Below are 15,652 nucleotides of genomic sequence, written 5' to 3' on the forward strand. Positions count from 1 at the left end.
GCTCGTAGGCAAGATTGGAGAGATTCCTTAAACATGAGTACTCCACTCATCTTATTTAAGGAATGTCGAACTATGGTACCGTCAAACGCTGTGCCGTAAAAGGAGGTTATAAAGACGGATTACTGGGGGAGACAGGATAGACATGAAGTTAAGTGGGAGTACAAGACTGAATGATGTCCTCCTATTGAGTTAGGATAAGTATCTTCGGGCCACTTGAGGAGAAGCAACTGGAAAATGTGTGGCCACACTCAAATGAATTAATGGTTAATCATTTGTTTTGACAGTTGTTCTCCAGATCAAGAAAGTTTGAAAGATATGACGTATCAGATGAGATACGAAGTGACATGGGAATCGAGCATTGCAAATGTGTTAAGTACAAGTGGGAGACTGAAGGATATATCCGTTCGGTCTGAAGGAGATGTCCTTCCGATGGAGTGCCCTTCGACCAAGATGGCAATGCGATCAATTTGTCAGCTAGGATAACGATGACCATATTGTGAAGATCATCCAGTCCGGTCCAATTAGGGGTCGTAATGCTTTGTTAGAAGCCAACTACGATCGTCGGATCAATTCGGTGATTCGCGGCTAACATAGACCGGATCCTACAACGGGTTACACATAAGAGTGGTAACTTGATCGGAGAGACTTGACTAGACGGGAACAGGCTAAATATGGATTGGGTCCAACTAGAAAGGCCGAAAAGGTTCGAATGGAGATTCGGAACAAGATAGAAAGAACCGGGCCTAAAAGGGGTGCCCGGAGCAAGGCTTTTTGGGTCGGCCATGTGATAACCGACCAAGGTAAGTGGGCCGGCCATATAAAGGCCATAGTGGGCTGCCCTGGCCGGCCACACTTAAAGGGATAGCCAATATACCCTAAAAGGGTATTTTGGTATTATCTTTTCTGTGACCCGAAAATAGAAAGACCTAATCTGAATATGATTCTAATTATGGTTTATCTATATATAGGGTCATTAGAGAATAGAAAAAGGGTGGATTTTTCTCTGGAAGAAAAATATACAGCTCTCTCTCTCTCTCTCTCTCTCAATATACAGTTAGTGGAGAGAGAGGAATATAGTGAAAAAGCTCCCGTTCGATCAATCTAGTCAAGAAGATAGTTCTTCTCAACCTTCTATTAAGTCCTAGCAGTCTGAAAGGAAGGGAGATCAAGTCAACACACTCGGTGTCTCAAGTAGAGGAGCGACAATTGGAGCTTTTGATCTTCACACGCGATTGGAAAGGTTCGGGAGAAAAACGCGATAGAGGTATTTTTCCTACTCTAGTTCATTGATTAGTTCATGCATAATCGATCCTGGTATTCTAGTGTTAACATATGATGTTTGAGATTCCGCTTAGAACACTAGATAGGTGTATTAGATACACACATATTCCTACAGTCGGAACCCCAAGTATGCGTGTAAGTAAAGCCTCTAAGTCTCCTAGCCTTTTAGTCAAGATCTGCTTTAGAGAATTATCTCTAGGGGAGTACAGGTTTGTAGGGATGTAAGTCCCATCAGCTTGTAACATAGGTACAGTATATAAAGGAGGAAGAGTAGAGGAGTGAGGCGCAGTCATGGTCTGCGTTGTTGGATGTTGGTTGTCATCTAGGTCTGGTTGAGTGATTGGTCGGCTTGAGGTACCGCCTACTTCTGTCCTGGTTGACTGCTCCCGAGCTGTCGAGCGAAGGATTGGTTGGTTCGCTATGCCCCCTGCTTTGGTGGTCCTTTCAGCTCGTTCTTTGTGATTCAGTTCTGTCTGTCTAGGGGCAACTGGCCTTCGAGGTGGCACGGCTACAGACAGCTCCGTGATCTTTTCTTGCAATAATTGATTATTGGCTCTGACCAAGATGTTCTCCTCTTCCAAAGCTTTGAATCGTTGTTTGTTCCCTTGCATTTAAGCTGTTAGCATTGCAAGTTGGGATGCTACGTCGAGTGGAGTGTTGGTCATCTCTTGTGCCATTGGGGTAAACTCAGTATTTAGTAGTCGGGCCCCCTCCTTCTAGCGCCAAACTGTGAGGGTAAGAATTCGCGGGTCAAGAAGTCAACGGAGACCAGGTCGTTGACCGGAAGTCGAACCTCCACCTGTTAATAATTTTGCGGGCACCGACGACGTCTTTGAGCTTAACCTGTGACAAAAGAGACAACAACGCACGTGATCGTGAGATCTTAGGGGACACCGGGATGGTGCCGGCCTAAGGGGGCTCCGACGGTCAAGTTAGTGAACTGGGCAAATAATGTATAGGAATTATAAACCAGAGTTTTAGCTATGGAGTTAGATATGTTGCTTGAGCGAGACAGTCGTTGGGAGAAAAGATGATACAGCCGAGTGTATGCCTGCCTAGTTCTCTGATCGTCGAGTGAAATAAAGCGCTTGCACCCCTTAGTCGTGTGGAGAGAGAAATGAACGGTCGTCTGGTCCTCATTCCTTGGTTGTCAGGTCATTAGGACAGAGAAAGATCATCCGTCTTCCTTGAGTAGGTGGTCGTTTAGGAGAGAGAAGGATCGTTCGTCTTCCTTAAGCAGGTGAGGAGATGATGGTAGTGGCAGTCGTTGGTCGCCTGCCAAAGGTTTAGATGGTTGATGTGAGAGAGAAAACAAGTGGTTAGCTGACTGCAGGTGAACTTGGATGTCTGTTGTTGTTCTCTGTCCTCCTCATCTCAAGTCGATTACTAGCTGACCCTTATATAGAGTTTTCTGGTCAACTGTCCGTTTTGGTCAACCGTCACCTGGTGGTGAGCTGTTGCCTTGAGTTTGGTAACGCACGGAGTTATTACCATGAATGGGGATATCGTAACTCCCATCCAACGGATGGATATTGTCATTTTGAATGGAGGTAACGCTTCCCCAACGTATATCCGAAGAGAGGTCAGCTGAGGAGGAGAGGACAGACCTCTTCTATCCAGAGCTGGATGTACTTCCGTATTTTGGCCTGCTGGTGAGGACGGACCTCTTAATCCAGAGCTGGACGTAATTCCGTACTTTAACCTGCTGGTGAGGACGAACCTCTTTATCCAGAGCTGGATGTACTTTCGTACTTTAACGTTACTCCGGGATGCCTGAAGATAAACGGGTCGGGCCCATTGGTTATTAGTTCATGGGCTTGGTCACCGCGTAAGCCCATCAATTGTGGATTTCTGGGGGCGCCCCTTGTGACGTATTTTGGCCCATACAATAGGTAGGTTTTAAAAAAAAATAGGTTTTTGGTTCGCCGAAAAGGTGAGTTGTTCTCTGCCTTCCTCCTCTCTTCATCTCGTTACTTGTGCAGAGAAAGTACTATTTTCTTTCTCTTTGATTAATGCCTTTCTCTTTCACTTGTACTTTTTGTATTATTAATTGATTTCTATTTTGTTTTTTCTCTTCTAGGTTTCCACAACACTATAAAGAGTACAAGAGTGAAAGGTATTATTCTCTTCTCTCTCTTGTTCTTTACTCTCATTAATTAATAGGCAGTGTTCTCCATCTGGATGAATGATTTTGAAGCTTAGGTTGCACATCACCAATGAAACTAAAAGTTTAAACCTATAATTTTAACAGAATATTCTAAAGCGTGGAGCTTGATCACTAAACATCTAAAACTGAAAGGCAACAAGAAAACAAAATCAACCCTTAATTTCTCCACCTTTTTACCAAAAGAAAGGGTAAAATTTTGATGTTGAAGTAAATGACTTGTTTGTGGAGCTAAAACTCTTATAAATGTTTTGCCAAAAGAAATTACGAAAGATGATGACGTACTAAATTTTTTGAAGAAAGTGAATTGTTATCCATCTAGTAGCATTGCTTATAGAATTTTATTGACTATACCAGTCACAGTTTCATCAGCTGATAAGAGTTTATCAAAGTTAAAACTTTTTAAAGTCATACTGATCAAGCATGTCGCAAACCATGTTGAATGGAGGAACTTTGCTTAAAATTGAAAGTAGATTCTTAGTCAAGACTGATAAGCAATGTTTAAGTGCCGATGTTGCTCAAAAAGAGCAAGGAGAAAAAATTTTGAGTAAAAATTCTTGTAACATCCCGTGTTTTAAAAGGTTGGTTTAGGGACTATTCGACAATTGGGTGAAGTCAAAAGAAGGGCCAAATCAGCAAAGAGGAAAACTTCGGGGGTATTTTGCAATCAGGACAAAACCAGGGACTGAACTATAAATTCGGCAGATTTAATAGAAGAAATAAAAATCTGATCTCCCTTATCTTCTATGACCGACTGAAGCTAGGGTTTTCAACTTTGGGCTAAAAAAAATTCGATTTCCATGGAGAATTTCGTATGGGTTTCAAAGGGGAATTGATGTTGGGAAATTTTATAAGGCCTCCTCAATTATGTTAAGAGGCCTCCCCATGAACCATTTTACTTGCTAAATTATCACTAAGGGGAGGCCTTTTAACAAAAATGAGGGGGCCCTATAAAATCTCCCATTGATGTTTTATCAAATTCAAGCTTCCAAGAAGTAATCTAGCATAGTTTTATGGAATTTGTGGTAAAGAATTCATACTCTCTCTAGATCCAATTTTCTGTATTTTGGGTTTTAATGGATTACTTTGCTTCGAATTTGTAGAAGTTTGTGAAGGAATGATCAAGGGAAAGCTATCCTAACTAGAATTCAATCGAATCAAGGTAAGAAATCAACCAATTCGATGATTTAATGTCAAAATTCTTAATTCTAGGGCTTGTGATTTATGAAATTGGGGATTTTCATGATTCATGTAGTTTTAGGATTTATATGATTGGGAATTGATTAATTTTAGTATATGAGCAACTTTAGAGAAATTATTTGATATAATTTATCAATCGATCGATTGCCGATTCGGAGACTGAATTTAGTCTACTGTCCGAGCCTTTCTGGGCTTTATATGTTACTTGGATGGACTTTCCCGAAACACGAAAGTCGTAGTTTAGGATCTTAGCTTTCCAGAATGGTATGGTACAAGTCTTTTCGATAATGGACGAAGGAGTTATGGCTGTTTTAACGAGCAACGCACAGTTTACCAAACATGAAAACTGCTTACTGTTTTTAGTGGTTATCTAATCATAGATGTTTCAAATGTTATTTGGGTCTTCTCCATTATTGTAGCTTGTCTTGATACGATTCCATAAAGGTATAGTAAGAATTATTCGGAGTTCGGACGAGAGAGATATGAGCGTTTTATCACGCAGCGTACGATCAGTGAAACTGATGCACTGCTGCGTATGTTTTGTGATTTTCGGAGATGTTATAATTGAAATTAGAGGAGACCACTTTAGAGGCAAACATCAGAAATGATATAAGCTTTCCAACGATATAAGATTGGTTGAAACGAAATAACTACGAGAGAGTTATGACTGTTTTACCGAACAATGTGCTGTTAGGAAAATTCTGTTTTGGTTGTTCGTATTTGGCAAGTTTCGAAGATGACTCACTTGGTATTTTGGCGAGGACATTTAATAAATAAATGTTAAAGATATAAGTAAGTTTCATAGAGTGTTGGATCGACCTTAATTGGACATGGTTGTAAAGTTAGAAGATCGGTTGAATTTCGGGTTAACATGAAGTCTTCCGAAGTTCGCGAATTTACTTTTATGTTTTAAGTTTTCTTTACGTTATTGTCTTTAGTATAAGCACCTAACGTTTCTGTTCGTTTTTGTTATTCTTCCTTATCCCAGAGCATGCGAATGAGGAGGAATAGGTCGTCTGGTAGGCGGGAGGTCTTTGGTGATGCAAGGACTGAGGTAGGGGTTCTGAATCCTTTATCCAACATGGTTTTATAGATAATGAATATGCTAGATTCTATAGTTATATATGTGCCATTATAACTAGAGTTTAGGTAGCATGAAACTCGATTTATGTGAGGAACTGAAATATGCTTGAAATGTTTTGATGCGATATAAGAAATGTTTTCGAACTGATTTTACGGTGATTGTGAACTACTGGGGATTTTCTTGTATGTACCCGACTGCGGATTTTGTCAACCTACGGGCATGTAGCCATTGAGGGTAGGATGACATGTGGACACGGGTGTGATACGTGTGAGACCGGTGAGGTGGGCGACACTAGTCATGAGACCTGTGGGAGTAGAGTGCTTCACTTGCTGGCCATTGGTGCTCGTGCCTCCAGCTCGAGGCTCAGGGCCGTACACCCTGACCGTTCGCCTGGGAGGTGACATTGATTGGGAATCCCTCTGCTTTGTGGCGATATGACTCTTGGTTGTTCCACTTCTGTGTTTGATAAGATAATGAATCGAATATGAATATTGGTTTTGATAAATGAATGAAACTGATTTTAAAAGATCGCATTAGATGCATGACAGGGTACCGAAGAGAATGAGGTTCAGGTCCTTCCATGGCAATTGGGGGACGGCTCTCTTATTCGAACTCGGTGATAAGAAAAACGTATTTAGATACTTAAGGTATATATGTATCATGAGGTAAACTCTTCAATGATTGCGGAGTCCCTTAGTGGGAGAGGGACTTACCGGCTAGGGGTAAGTCTCTTTCTCAAGGAGACGTAGTGCATTAGCTAGTGCCATAAATGGGCTGGTACTATCTAACGCACTCTAGGTTATCCTGAGGAACTCTCCTCTTATTGGGAGCGCACCATGGGTGGGCAGCTAATCACTGCTATTGCTTGCTAGATTAAGGAAAAATGGTTTTGTATATAGCATATATAGTAACTTGTTTGATAACTCGTTTTTGTCATGATGTTTAGAAATTATAAAGTGAACTTTTGAAAACGTGATGGGTTTTGGATTGGTCTTCTACCAGAATAACTCGTGTCGGTGAGTATTCTGACCCCCTACCAGTTGTTAGTGTGCAGGTGCTTGGATGTAGCCTCGAGGCGGAGTGTGTATTCCAGCCGGTGATCTTGTCTGACGAGGCTAGTGGAGTTTTGTCGTTTTATATAGTTTTTCGTTACTTCCAAGTTATGTATTTATTGCATAAACCAAACTCTAATATGTATATACGTAACACTTAGAGTTGTTTATAAGTTGTATCGGTGTTTTATGAGGCGTTTGTATGTTTGTGGTTCGGGTTTCGACCCGAACTGAGTTGGGTTTGTTTAGCTTTCGCTCGATAGTTTATCTCTTTGTGTATGCGAATGTATGGTTTGCATGACAGGTTTTACAGGTGCGACCGGTTCGATTTACAGAGGAGACTCTGTCGGATTTATGTCTCGTCTGTGAATTGCCGGGGCGTGGTCGTGTCTATTTTGGGACACGGGGCGTCACAATTCTACCTTCAAAATGTACTCCGAAATACATTTTGATTTACTCAATAAATGATTTATTATCTTTTTGGTTGAATTATTTTGAATTTGCTTATTAGTTTACGTGTAACTTTTTTATATTTTCTTTATACAAAGGGGTCCAACTAAAATTTTGCACCGCACCTTCAAATTCTCAATCACGGCTCTGATAAGGTGGCATATGCAACCTCAACCTTTGGTGTCATCTTAACCACCAAAATTACTTACTCAATCTTGAGGTTGTGAAGCACAGAAGTCGAGTAATCTAAACAAAATCATTTAACCCAACGTTTCATAAGTCACCACGTCTACTAGCAAAAAAATGTTTCAAATTCATGCGTTTATACGATACTCGTAGAAAGGATTATTGTTTGTTTCAGATATATACAAGGAGAAGTTATATATGTGGATACCTGATGCAGTGGCATATTCAACCTCAAGCATTGGTGGCATCTTAACCATCATAATCGTTTTCTCAATCTTGAGGAGATGAAACACGGAAGTCAAATAATCTAGATAAAATTATTATACCCAACGTCCCATAAGTCACTACATCTGTTTATTAGAAAAAATATTCCATAAACGTTTATACATATGTTATGAATCATTGTCTTTATGAGATACATACAAAGAGAAGTTATATGTGTACATACATGATAAGGTGGCATATGCAACCTCAACATTTGGTGGCATCTTAACCACTTTTTCAATCTTGTGGTTGTGAGGTCAAGTAATTTAGATAAAATCAGTTGAACCGAACGTCTCGAGAGTCGCCATGCTGATCTATTAGAAAAATATTCCTGATTCATTGTACAATTATAATAAAACATGATTGATTTCAGATATGTACAAAATGGTATGTCGGATTATCCTGAATAACACATTGTCGATTTCAGATATAGATATATTATTTCACTTTACCGGATGCACAGTAATTCATCGTGATTTTAAAACCTAAAGTACTGAGGGGCGTACTATCTGAACTCATCGAAAAAACACTTCCTATGCGTGTTCGCTTGATATGTAAATAATAACTATGTAAATATTATCTTTTTTTTTGTTGAGATACGAGAAATAAAGCAAATTACAGACCACTCCTAAGGAGATTGGGGCCGCGAAGGAAAGCCAGTTTGGTGTTCCAGGAACATTTCTTTTTATGTCTCTTCGCCCATTTGGCTAGGGAGTCCTTTTGCCTATTCGCCTTTCTTGGAATATAGGTGAAGATTACGCCTTTAAATTGGGAAACAAGTTTGGATTTCTGTTGTATGACTAATAGATTGTCGGTGTATATTCTTGCCCAGATGTTGAAGGTGACTTATGATGTTGAAGGGGATTTATGATGTTGAAGGGGATTTATGATGTTGAGATTATCACTTTCAATGTGAAGATAATCGATTTGTTGAGTTGCTGCCTATGTAATAGCACATATAATGGCTTGACATTCACATTCTTCTGGATTCTAGTTATGTCTGTTAGGGCTGCTAAGAAGTTTGCTTTATCGTCATGAAGAATGATTCCTATACCTGTTATTTCCGTGAAGCATTTGAAGGAGGAGTCCACATTTATTTTAAGATAAGGAGGTGCTTGCGGGTACCATCTTTGTTGTTGTCTTTCGCTTTGCTTTTTATTGCTTAATTGGTGTCTGGTTTGGGTTGCTTTGATCGATTTATGATCTGTATTGGGGTTTGTATCTGATAATTAAAACATTTTTCGCGTCGTGCCTTCCATATGAACCATATAATTTTAGCATATGTGTCTGCATCGTTAGTGTCAATATCCTCTTATTGTAAAATCCACTCAACAACGGAGTTAATATTTTTTGTTCTGACATTGAAATAAAACCAGATAGATCTCGCATAATAGCAGTGTAAGAGATCATGGACTAGAGTTTCAGTGTTGTTACAATACGTGCAATTGCTATCACCGCAGATGTATTTTCCAATTTTGTTTTTTACAGGTAAACTGTTTGTACAACATTTCCACAAAAATATTTTGATCATTGGGGTCGTATTGATGTTCCAGATGAAATGCCAGTCTATTTGATTGCTATGGTTCGAGTTTTGTGTTCCTCTAAGGTGACAGTACATGGAACTGATAGTATAGTTACCTAACCGTGTAAGTGGCCATCTGATCATGTCCTCTCCATTGACCTGCAGATTGATACTTAAAATGACATTACTTATATTAGTGGGGAATGAGGCATTACTAAGGGTTGTATTCGAATCGTTATTATGTATGAGTTGGGCAACCCAGTCCAAGTTGACATTCATAGTGTTAAAAAGGGGTGGTGGGTGCTCATGCATCCAGTAGTCCTGCCAGATATTGATTTGGTTCCCTTCGTGGACCTTCCAGAAGATCAAGCTGTGAATTTTTTCGCTGCGTTTATAGAGCGATTTCCACATCCAAGAGTGGGCTTGCTTAGGCGGGCTCAGTTTAGCGGTGTTTGAGAGTATTTAGCTTTAAGTAATTTAGCCTAAGGAGCCTGTGCATTCTTGTTCATACGCCAGGCTAGTTTCTAGAGGAAGGCTTGGTTCTCGAGGTGGGGTAGACGGAAGCCAAGACCTCCGAGTCTACGGGGGAGGCAGATGGATGACCAATTGATGGTGGGGATGGTTTTGGATTTTCCCCACCAAAAGGACCGCAGAAAGGTCTCAGTGCTCTTACTTATGCCTTTTAGGAGGGCAAAGCATTGCATCTGGTATCGAGAAACGACTGCTGCAATTGTGGAGATACAACAGAGTGGCCAGCTCGGGATAAGAGGGTGGACTGCCACTTAGATAGTTAGGTTTGGATTTGGTTAAGATCAGTGGAAAAGGCTTGCTTTTTCCTGGCGCCAATGAAAAGGTTTGTGCCCAGGTACTTATCAAGCGTGGATGATTGTCGGACTTTGAAGTTGCGGATGATCATACGTTTGAACTTAGGGTGCGAGTTTTTGGAGAAGAAAATGGTTGATTTGGCATAATTGATCATTTGGCCGGAAGCAGGTCCAGAGTACTTTGGTCAAAAGTAATGCAGTCGTCAGCATGTAAATGATATCCATGTAACAAAATTTTATATTTAACAAAAAAGAAAAAAGTTTAGGAAATGTTCACATATTTCTTATCCAACTGGTATCCAATAATGAAGAAAAAACGGTTGGTTAAAGGAAACACACTGAGTTAAATCTTTCTCTATCTCTCTCTAACACAAAAAAATTATTTTCAATGGCAGCTCCATCTCTCAGCATTTACTCATCTATTTTCTATCCCCAAAACTCATGGAAGGTTTTGAATCCTTCTACCTTGGTCAAACTCGAGAAATCTTCACTCATTTGTTGCTCTTCCAAGAAGAAATCTGGGTTCATGGATCAAATTTTAGATTACATTGAAGGTCTCTCTCTTTTTCTCTTTCATCTATCTATTTATCTAGAAAACTAGTTTGGTTCTTGGGTTGTTACAATAATCTTTGATTTCTATTTCTAGGAGGACCTAAGTTAAGAAAATGGTACGGAGCACCAGAATTACTACCCAAAGATGGAGGTCTTGAAGAACAAGATGAAGATGAATTATCACCAGGTACTCCTTTTCTGAAATAACAGATTACTTTTGGCTTGAGCATACGCCTATAGCCCAGGCTCGAGACACTCTAACGAGCGATGTGGGACTATCCCTGAACTAATTCATGGTAACATCAATTTTCTACTTTTGAAGTGCAGAAGTAGAAGAAATTAGAGATGCAGTTTTAGTAACTGATGGGGATAGTGAGATTGGTCAGGTGATTTATGTTATGATTTTGTTCGAGTTTAACCGTAAGATCACTTGAATTTCGCGAAATTTGACCTGTTTTTCTTCAATTTTTTGGATTATGTAGATGGTGATACTATCATTGATTGTTAAAAGAGTTCGAATAAAAGCGATAGTGAAGAATAAGAGAGCAGCCATTGAAGCATTTGGAACCTATGTTGAGGTAATGATAATGCATTGACTAGTTTAGTTTCTCAAATGCCTGAAAATTATCTCAACACGACAACCCAAACCAATGGACCTTGTCTTTGTTCCTTTTCTCCCGAATCTAATAAATCTTGGTCTTCGAGATCGGAATCTTGAGGTGTCAATGGTAGTGTTGTTGTACAATAGTTCATGTTTCTACTTTTTACTAAATTCGAACTTCGCTGATGAGAAAGCTTTGTTGTGTTGTTGTGTTGTTGTCTTATGGCAAAGTCAATAGTTGGTGATGTAAGTGATCCCCCATTCTACAAGAAGGCTTTGAGAGGGGTTCGTTCGATAATTTGCCCATCAAGTGTATGGTATTTGTTCTCAAAGACTAGTGGGTCAATTACGTTTGAATTAACAAATTTTTCTTCCGGTGCACCAGAGTATCGATATCTTTATCTTCTTTATTAGTTTATGCTTATGTTTGAAGGTTTTGTGCAGGAGGACTTCTTATATGATATTGAGAGTTTGAGAGGAATACAACACATAGTTCTCTTATCTCAGGTTTGTTACAAATTATTTGTTTCTACTATGTTGTGAAGTGTATAAGCAACTTGTACGTGTAACCAAAACCGAGCAGATCCTTGTGGAACCTCTACTTGGCTATCCCAATTGTAGCTCGAGATATTTGAAGTTTAGAACCTTAGGGTGTGTAAGGGATTTGGGGAATTCCACGTGTAAGGGGCACGTTTTCCACATTTCTTGCTTTTGGCAAGTGCCGAAGTTATGGGATGTAGGCTGCAAGCTAGTACCTTAGATTGAGGCTCTTTGGGTGGGTTCTAAGAGTTTGGGTGAGGCCAAACCCCACACCACGCGCCGGCGGGTAAATGGGTGATGGGGGACAATATGGATATGTCAAAAATGGCTGGGTCATTACATAAACCAGTCTATTAGGGTAGCCTATTAAACCAGCTCTCTATGGACATTAACTGGTTCTGCCTCCTGATCCTTGTTATCCTTTTACCAAAAATAATCTCGATGTATTACATTATTTCTGTTGCATCTGATATTATGTCATGAAAATTTATGGTGCGTTTGGTTGCAGGATTCATGAATCCACGGATTCATGAGTCCTTGGGATTCATGATTCCACGGATTCATGAATCCAAATGGTTTCTTTTGGTTTGTTTGGTAACCAATAAGAATTCTAGGATTCTTGATTCCTTCATTTAAAATCCTTTGGTTTGTTTGTCTATTATACTTGAATTCTTAGAAAATAAGATTTTAATTAAAATAATATCCTTCAAATTTATGAATAATATCCCAAAAACAAAATCTCATCCAAATATTGTCTCTAGGTAACTGAAATTTCATGAAACCTATTTTCCTCCGGTAACTGAAATTTCATGAAACCTATTTTTTTTCACGAAAATTTCAAAAATAGTAATTTCTTTCTACAAAATAATTATTTTAAAAATATTATTTTTTTAAATCATTATTTTTTCGCAAATTATTATTTTTTTTAAAATCATCATTTTTTCAAAAATCATTATTTTTTGCAAAAATCATTATTTTTTACAAAAATCATTATTTTTTACAAAAAATCATTATTTTTTAAAAACATTCTTTTTTCAAAAAAAATTATTCCTTCTACAAAATAATTATTTTTCAAAAATAATGATTTTTGAAAAAAATAGTGATTTTTGAAAAAATAATGATTTTTGAGAAAAAAATGATTTTTGGAAAAAAAAAAGTGATTTTGAAAAAAAAATGATTTTTGAAAAAAATAATGATTTAAAAAAAAAATGGATTTTTTAGAAAAATAATGATTTTAAAAAATAATGATTTTTAAAAAAAATAATGATTTTTAAAAAAAATAATGATTTTTAAAAAACTAATGATTTTTGGAAAAATAATAATTTTTGAAAAAAGTAATGATTTTTGAAAAGAATAATGATTTTTATTATTTTGTAGAAGGGAAATAAATTTTTGTTGATTTTAAGTTTGAAATTTAGGTTTATTAATCCAAAATCCTAGCAAATCCTAGGGGGTAGGGTGGGATTTTGGTCCAATACAAATTTTGGAATTAGGAATCCTTAGGATTCAAGAGTCCTAAGATTCTTGGTAGCCAAACAGACCAAGGATTCATGATTCCTACCAAATCCCACTTTTGATAGGAATCCTACTTAGGAATCCTGCAACCAAACACACCATTAATGAAGTTTGCAGTTGGATGTCTATAGAGGTAGCAATGGAATTCAAGCTCTAATTCAAAGCAATGCTAAGAAATTAGCAGAGAGAAATGAAACAATGGTGATGACTTCAAATATCCCTTACACCATTATCAGAGCAGGACTTTTACAAAGTAGTCAAGGAGGCCAACAAGGTTTCAACTTTAAACAGGTATATGTAACTATTCATCAGAAAACTTGTGGATTGTTTTGGTTACAAAACTTGTCCATTTCCCAAAACCTAGGATTATGAGATTTTATCTTCTTTTTTAAAAAAAAAAAGGATTAGGAGATTTTATGTTTGATAGTTCATTTCCTCATCAGTATCATCAAGTAATTGTTGTTAAATAAGAGAAAATGTTCTATGCTGACCTTGTAAACCACTTTATTCTTGTTCGTTTGAGGTATATCATGTGCTTTAGGTAGTTTGTTCGGAGTAACTTGCAAAATAAGCTCAGATTCAGTCCCCGTTTTCTTTTGGTTCCGGTAGAAGCTTTACCATAAGCTCCAAGTAGTTGGGTTAGCGAGTGAGCTGCAAATTAGCTCGGGCTCGGGCATTAGCCCCAATTTCTTCTTTTCGATTGAAGCTCTATCACGAGCACTAAGTAATTTAGCTAGCGAATAACTTGCAAACTTGCTTCGGCTTGGGGTCAGCCTCAATCATACTTTCCATATAAAATATTGTATTTATCTGTGTTTGTGTGCATCTTCGTGAACAAATTTTTACGACAAGAATGATGTTGAACCTCATTTTTAGCCAAGTGAGCGGGTCACTCATGAATCAATCGTTTGGACCAAGGCACGGGTCAGACATGCCTATGGCCCAAACCAAACTAATCTACTTGCAACAAATTTGGCCTTGAATCTTTTGTATCTATATATAGAGAGAGTCGTCAGTATGTACTGATAGTGAAGTTGTTGACAGGGAAGTGGAGCTCAAGGAAAACTAAGCAAAGAAGATGCTGCATTTATTTGTGTAGAAGCTCTCAACACAATCCCTCAGAAAGGTCTAGTTTTTGAGGTATATTGATATATAGCTCCAACTTATAATAATATATTAAATGAATCAAAACTTTTTCAAAATACGAAAACTTTTTTCGGCAGTTGGGTTTCATTAGAGACCATTGCTCATGAAAATGATCAAACTCTTAAGCAGTAAAGACAGATATCGCCTGAAGATCGACCAGGGGTAGATCCCTTATCCCCACTACTCTGAGCTGAGTAACTCGGTTAACTGTTCACTAGTTCTGATACGAATAAAGCATTCCGTAATATATTGACTATGAACTCTACTTTACCGATTCAAATTAAACTCCAACACGAAATCTCAAACATAAGAACTAACTCGGGTCTATTGCTTGAGGCCAACTTTGGGCTATTCTGATCCTGAACCAATCGCGAGTTACTCGAGTGTATAGGCCGATCCCAACTGCTTATCTTAACAGGAACTTTTGTTCATATAGTATTGATGTTTTCATTGCAATGGCATTCATAGGTGGCAAACGGCAATGAGATCGTTTCAGACTGGAAAGAGTTCTTCACTTCAATGACTGAGAAGACAGGTGATCAACTTCAATGACAGTTGAGATATCTACAGGCAACTGCTCTCTTGTGTATCTGCAATATCTTTTTGTTGAGTTGTAAGGACTAATTAAACCATGTAGACATGTAAATTTACCTCTAGTTTATATGCCCATTATTGTAATCTTGCAATATTTTCTTTGTTGAAATCAATACAAAAAGTACTTCCCTTAAATTTACAAATTGATTAAGGGTTCCTAAGTCACATGATACGACATAATTTATTTATTTTTTAAGTTACAAATTTCAGAAACGGTATTATCAACGAGGAGAGTAGAAGGGCCCATTAGAAAGAGATAACTTTTTATTGATGTGATCAATCAATAAGCAATAGTGAAGGTTGCTCAATTTTGGTTTACTCAATGTAGTTACTAAAGGTTGTTCTTGGTTAATTGGGATTTCGTTTATCTACTTCAAATGGGTTGTCTTCGTCTAAGCTAATTCTCTTTTCATTTTTCTTTTATTCTTTTCTATCAGCACCACAAACAATCATTTTTGACATCACTACGAATTATAACAAAACAAGTTGATTAAAGATGTTATCATCATTTACCTAAGATTTTAGTTTTCATTAGTATATTTTATCAACCCTTGAAAAGGAAATGGGTGTACAACTGAAATTCTGATATGTAACTTGTATTGGAAAGTTAAAGAATATCATGCAAAAGTTCACTTGTTAATACAAGGTTAAGACCATGAAAAGTAGAGAGAAACCGA

The 15,652-nt window shown here is 37.9% G+C and overlaps 1 protein-coding gene and 1 long non-coding RNA gene across 3 annotated transcripts; both read left to right on the forward strand.

Moving 5' to 3' along the window:
• Window positions 1-4,407: 4,407 nt before the first annotated feature.
• LOC147543595 (uncharacterized) lies at window positions 4,408-6,977 on the forward strand. Of its 2 annotated transcripts, XR_015239641.1 has the most exons (4): window positions 4,408-4,470; window positions 4,552-4,607; window positions 5,634-5,699; window positions 6,770-6,977. It is a non-coding gene; the product is annotated as an uncharacterized LOC147543595 (long non-coding RNA). The 2 variants fall into 2 exon arrangements; XR_015239640.1 differs by lacking the exon at window positions 6,770-6,977 and having other exon boundaries at window positions 5,634-6,332.
• A 3,321-nt stretch (window positions 6,978-10,298) lies between these two features.
• On the forward strand, window positions 10,299-15,110 carry LOC147543596 (NAD(P)-binding Rossmann-fold superfamily protein). The gene is made up of 9 exons (XM_086632789.1): window positions 10,299-10,581; window positions 10,674-10,766; window positions 10,907-10,965; window positions 11,062-11,157; window positions 11,412-11,492; window positions 11,625-11,687; window positions 13,353-13,526; window positions 14,280-14,375; window positions 14,850-15,110. Exons 1-9 carry the CDS (start codon window positions 10,416-10,418, stop codon window positions 14,931-14,933), a joined length of 912 nt encoding a protein of 303 aa, XP_086488915.1. The 5' UTR covers window positions 10,299-10,415; the 3' UTR covers window positions 14,934-15,110.
• Window positions 15,111-15,652: the final 542 nt, after the last annotated feature.

The sequence above is a fragment of the Eschscholzia californica genome, unplaced genomic scaffold, assembly GCF_041429995.1.
Source record: "Eschscholzia californica isolate CP2 unplaced genomic scaffold, dmEscCali1.0.p SCAF_4, whole genome shotgun sequence".
Taxonomy (NCBI): domain Eukaryota; kingdom Viridiplantae; phylum Streptophyta; class Magnoliopsida; order Ranunculales; family Papaveraceae; genus Eschscholzia; species Eschscholzia californica.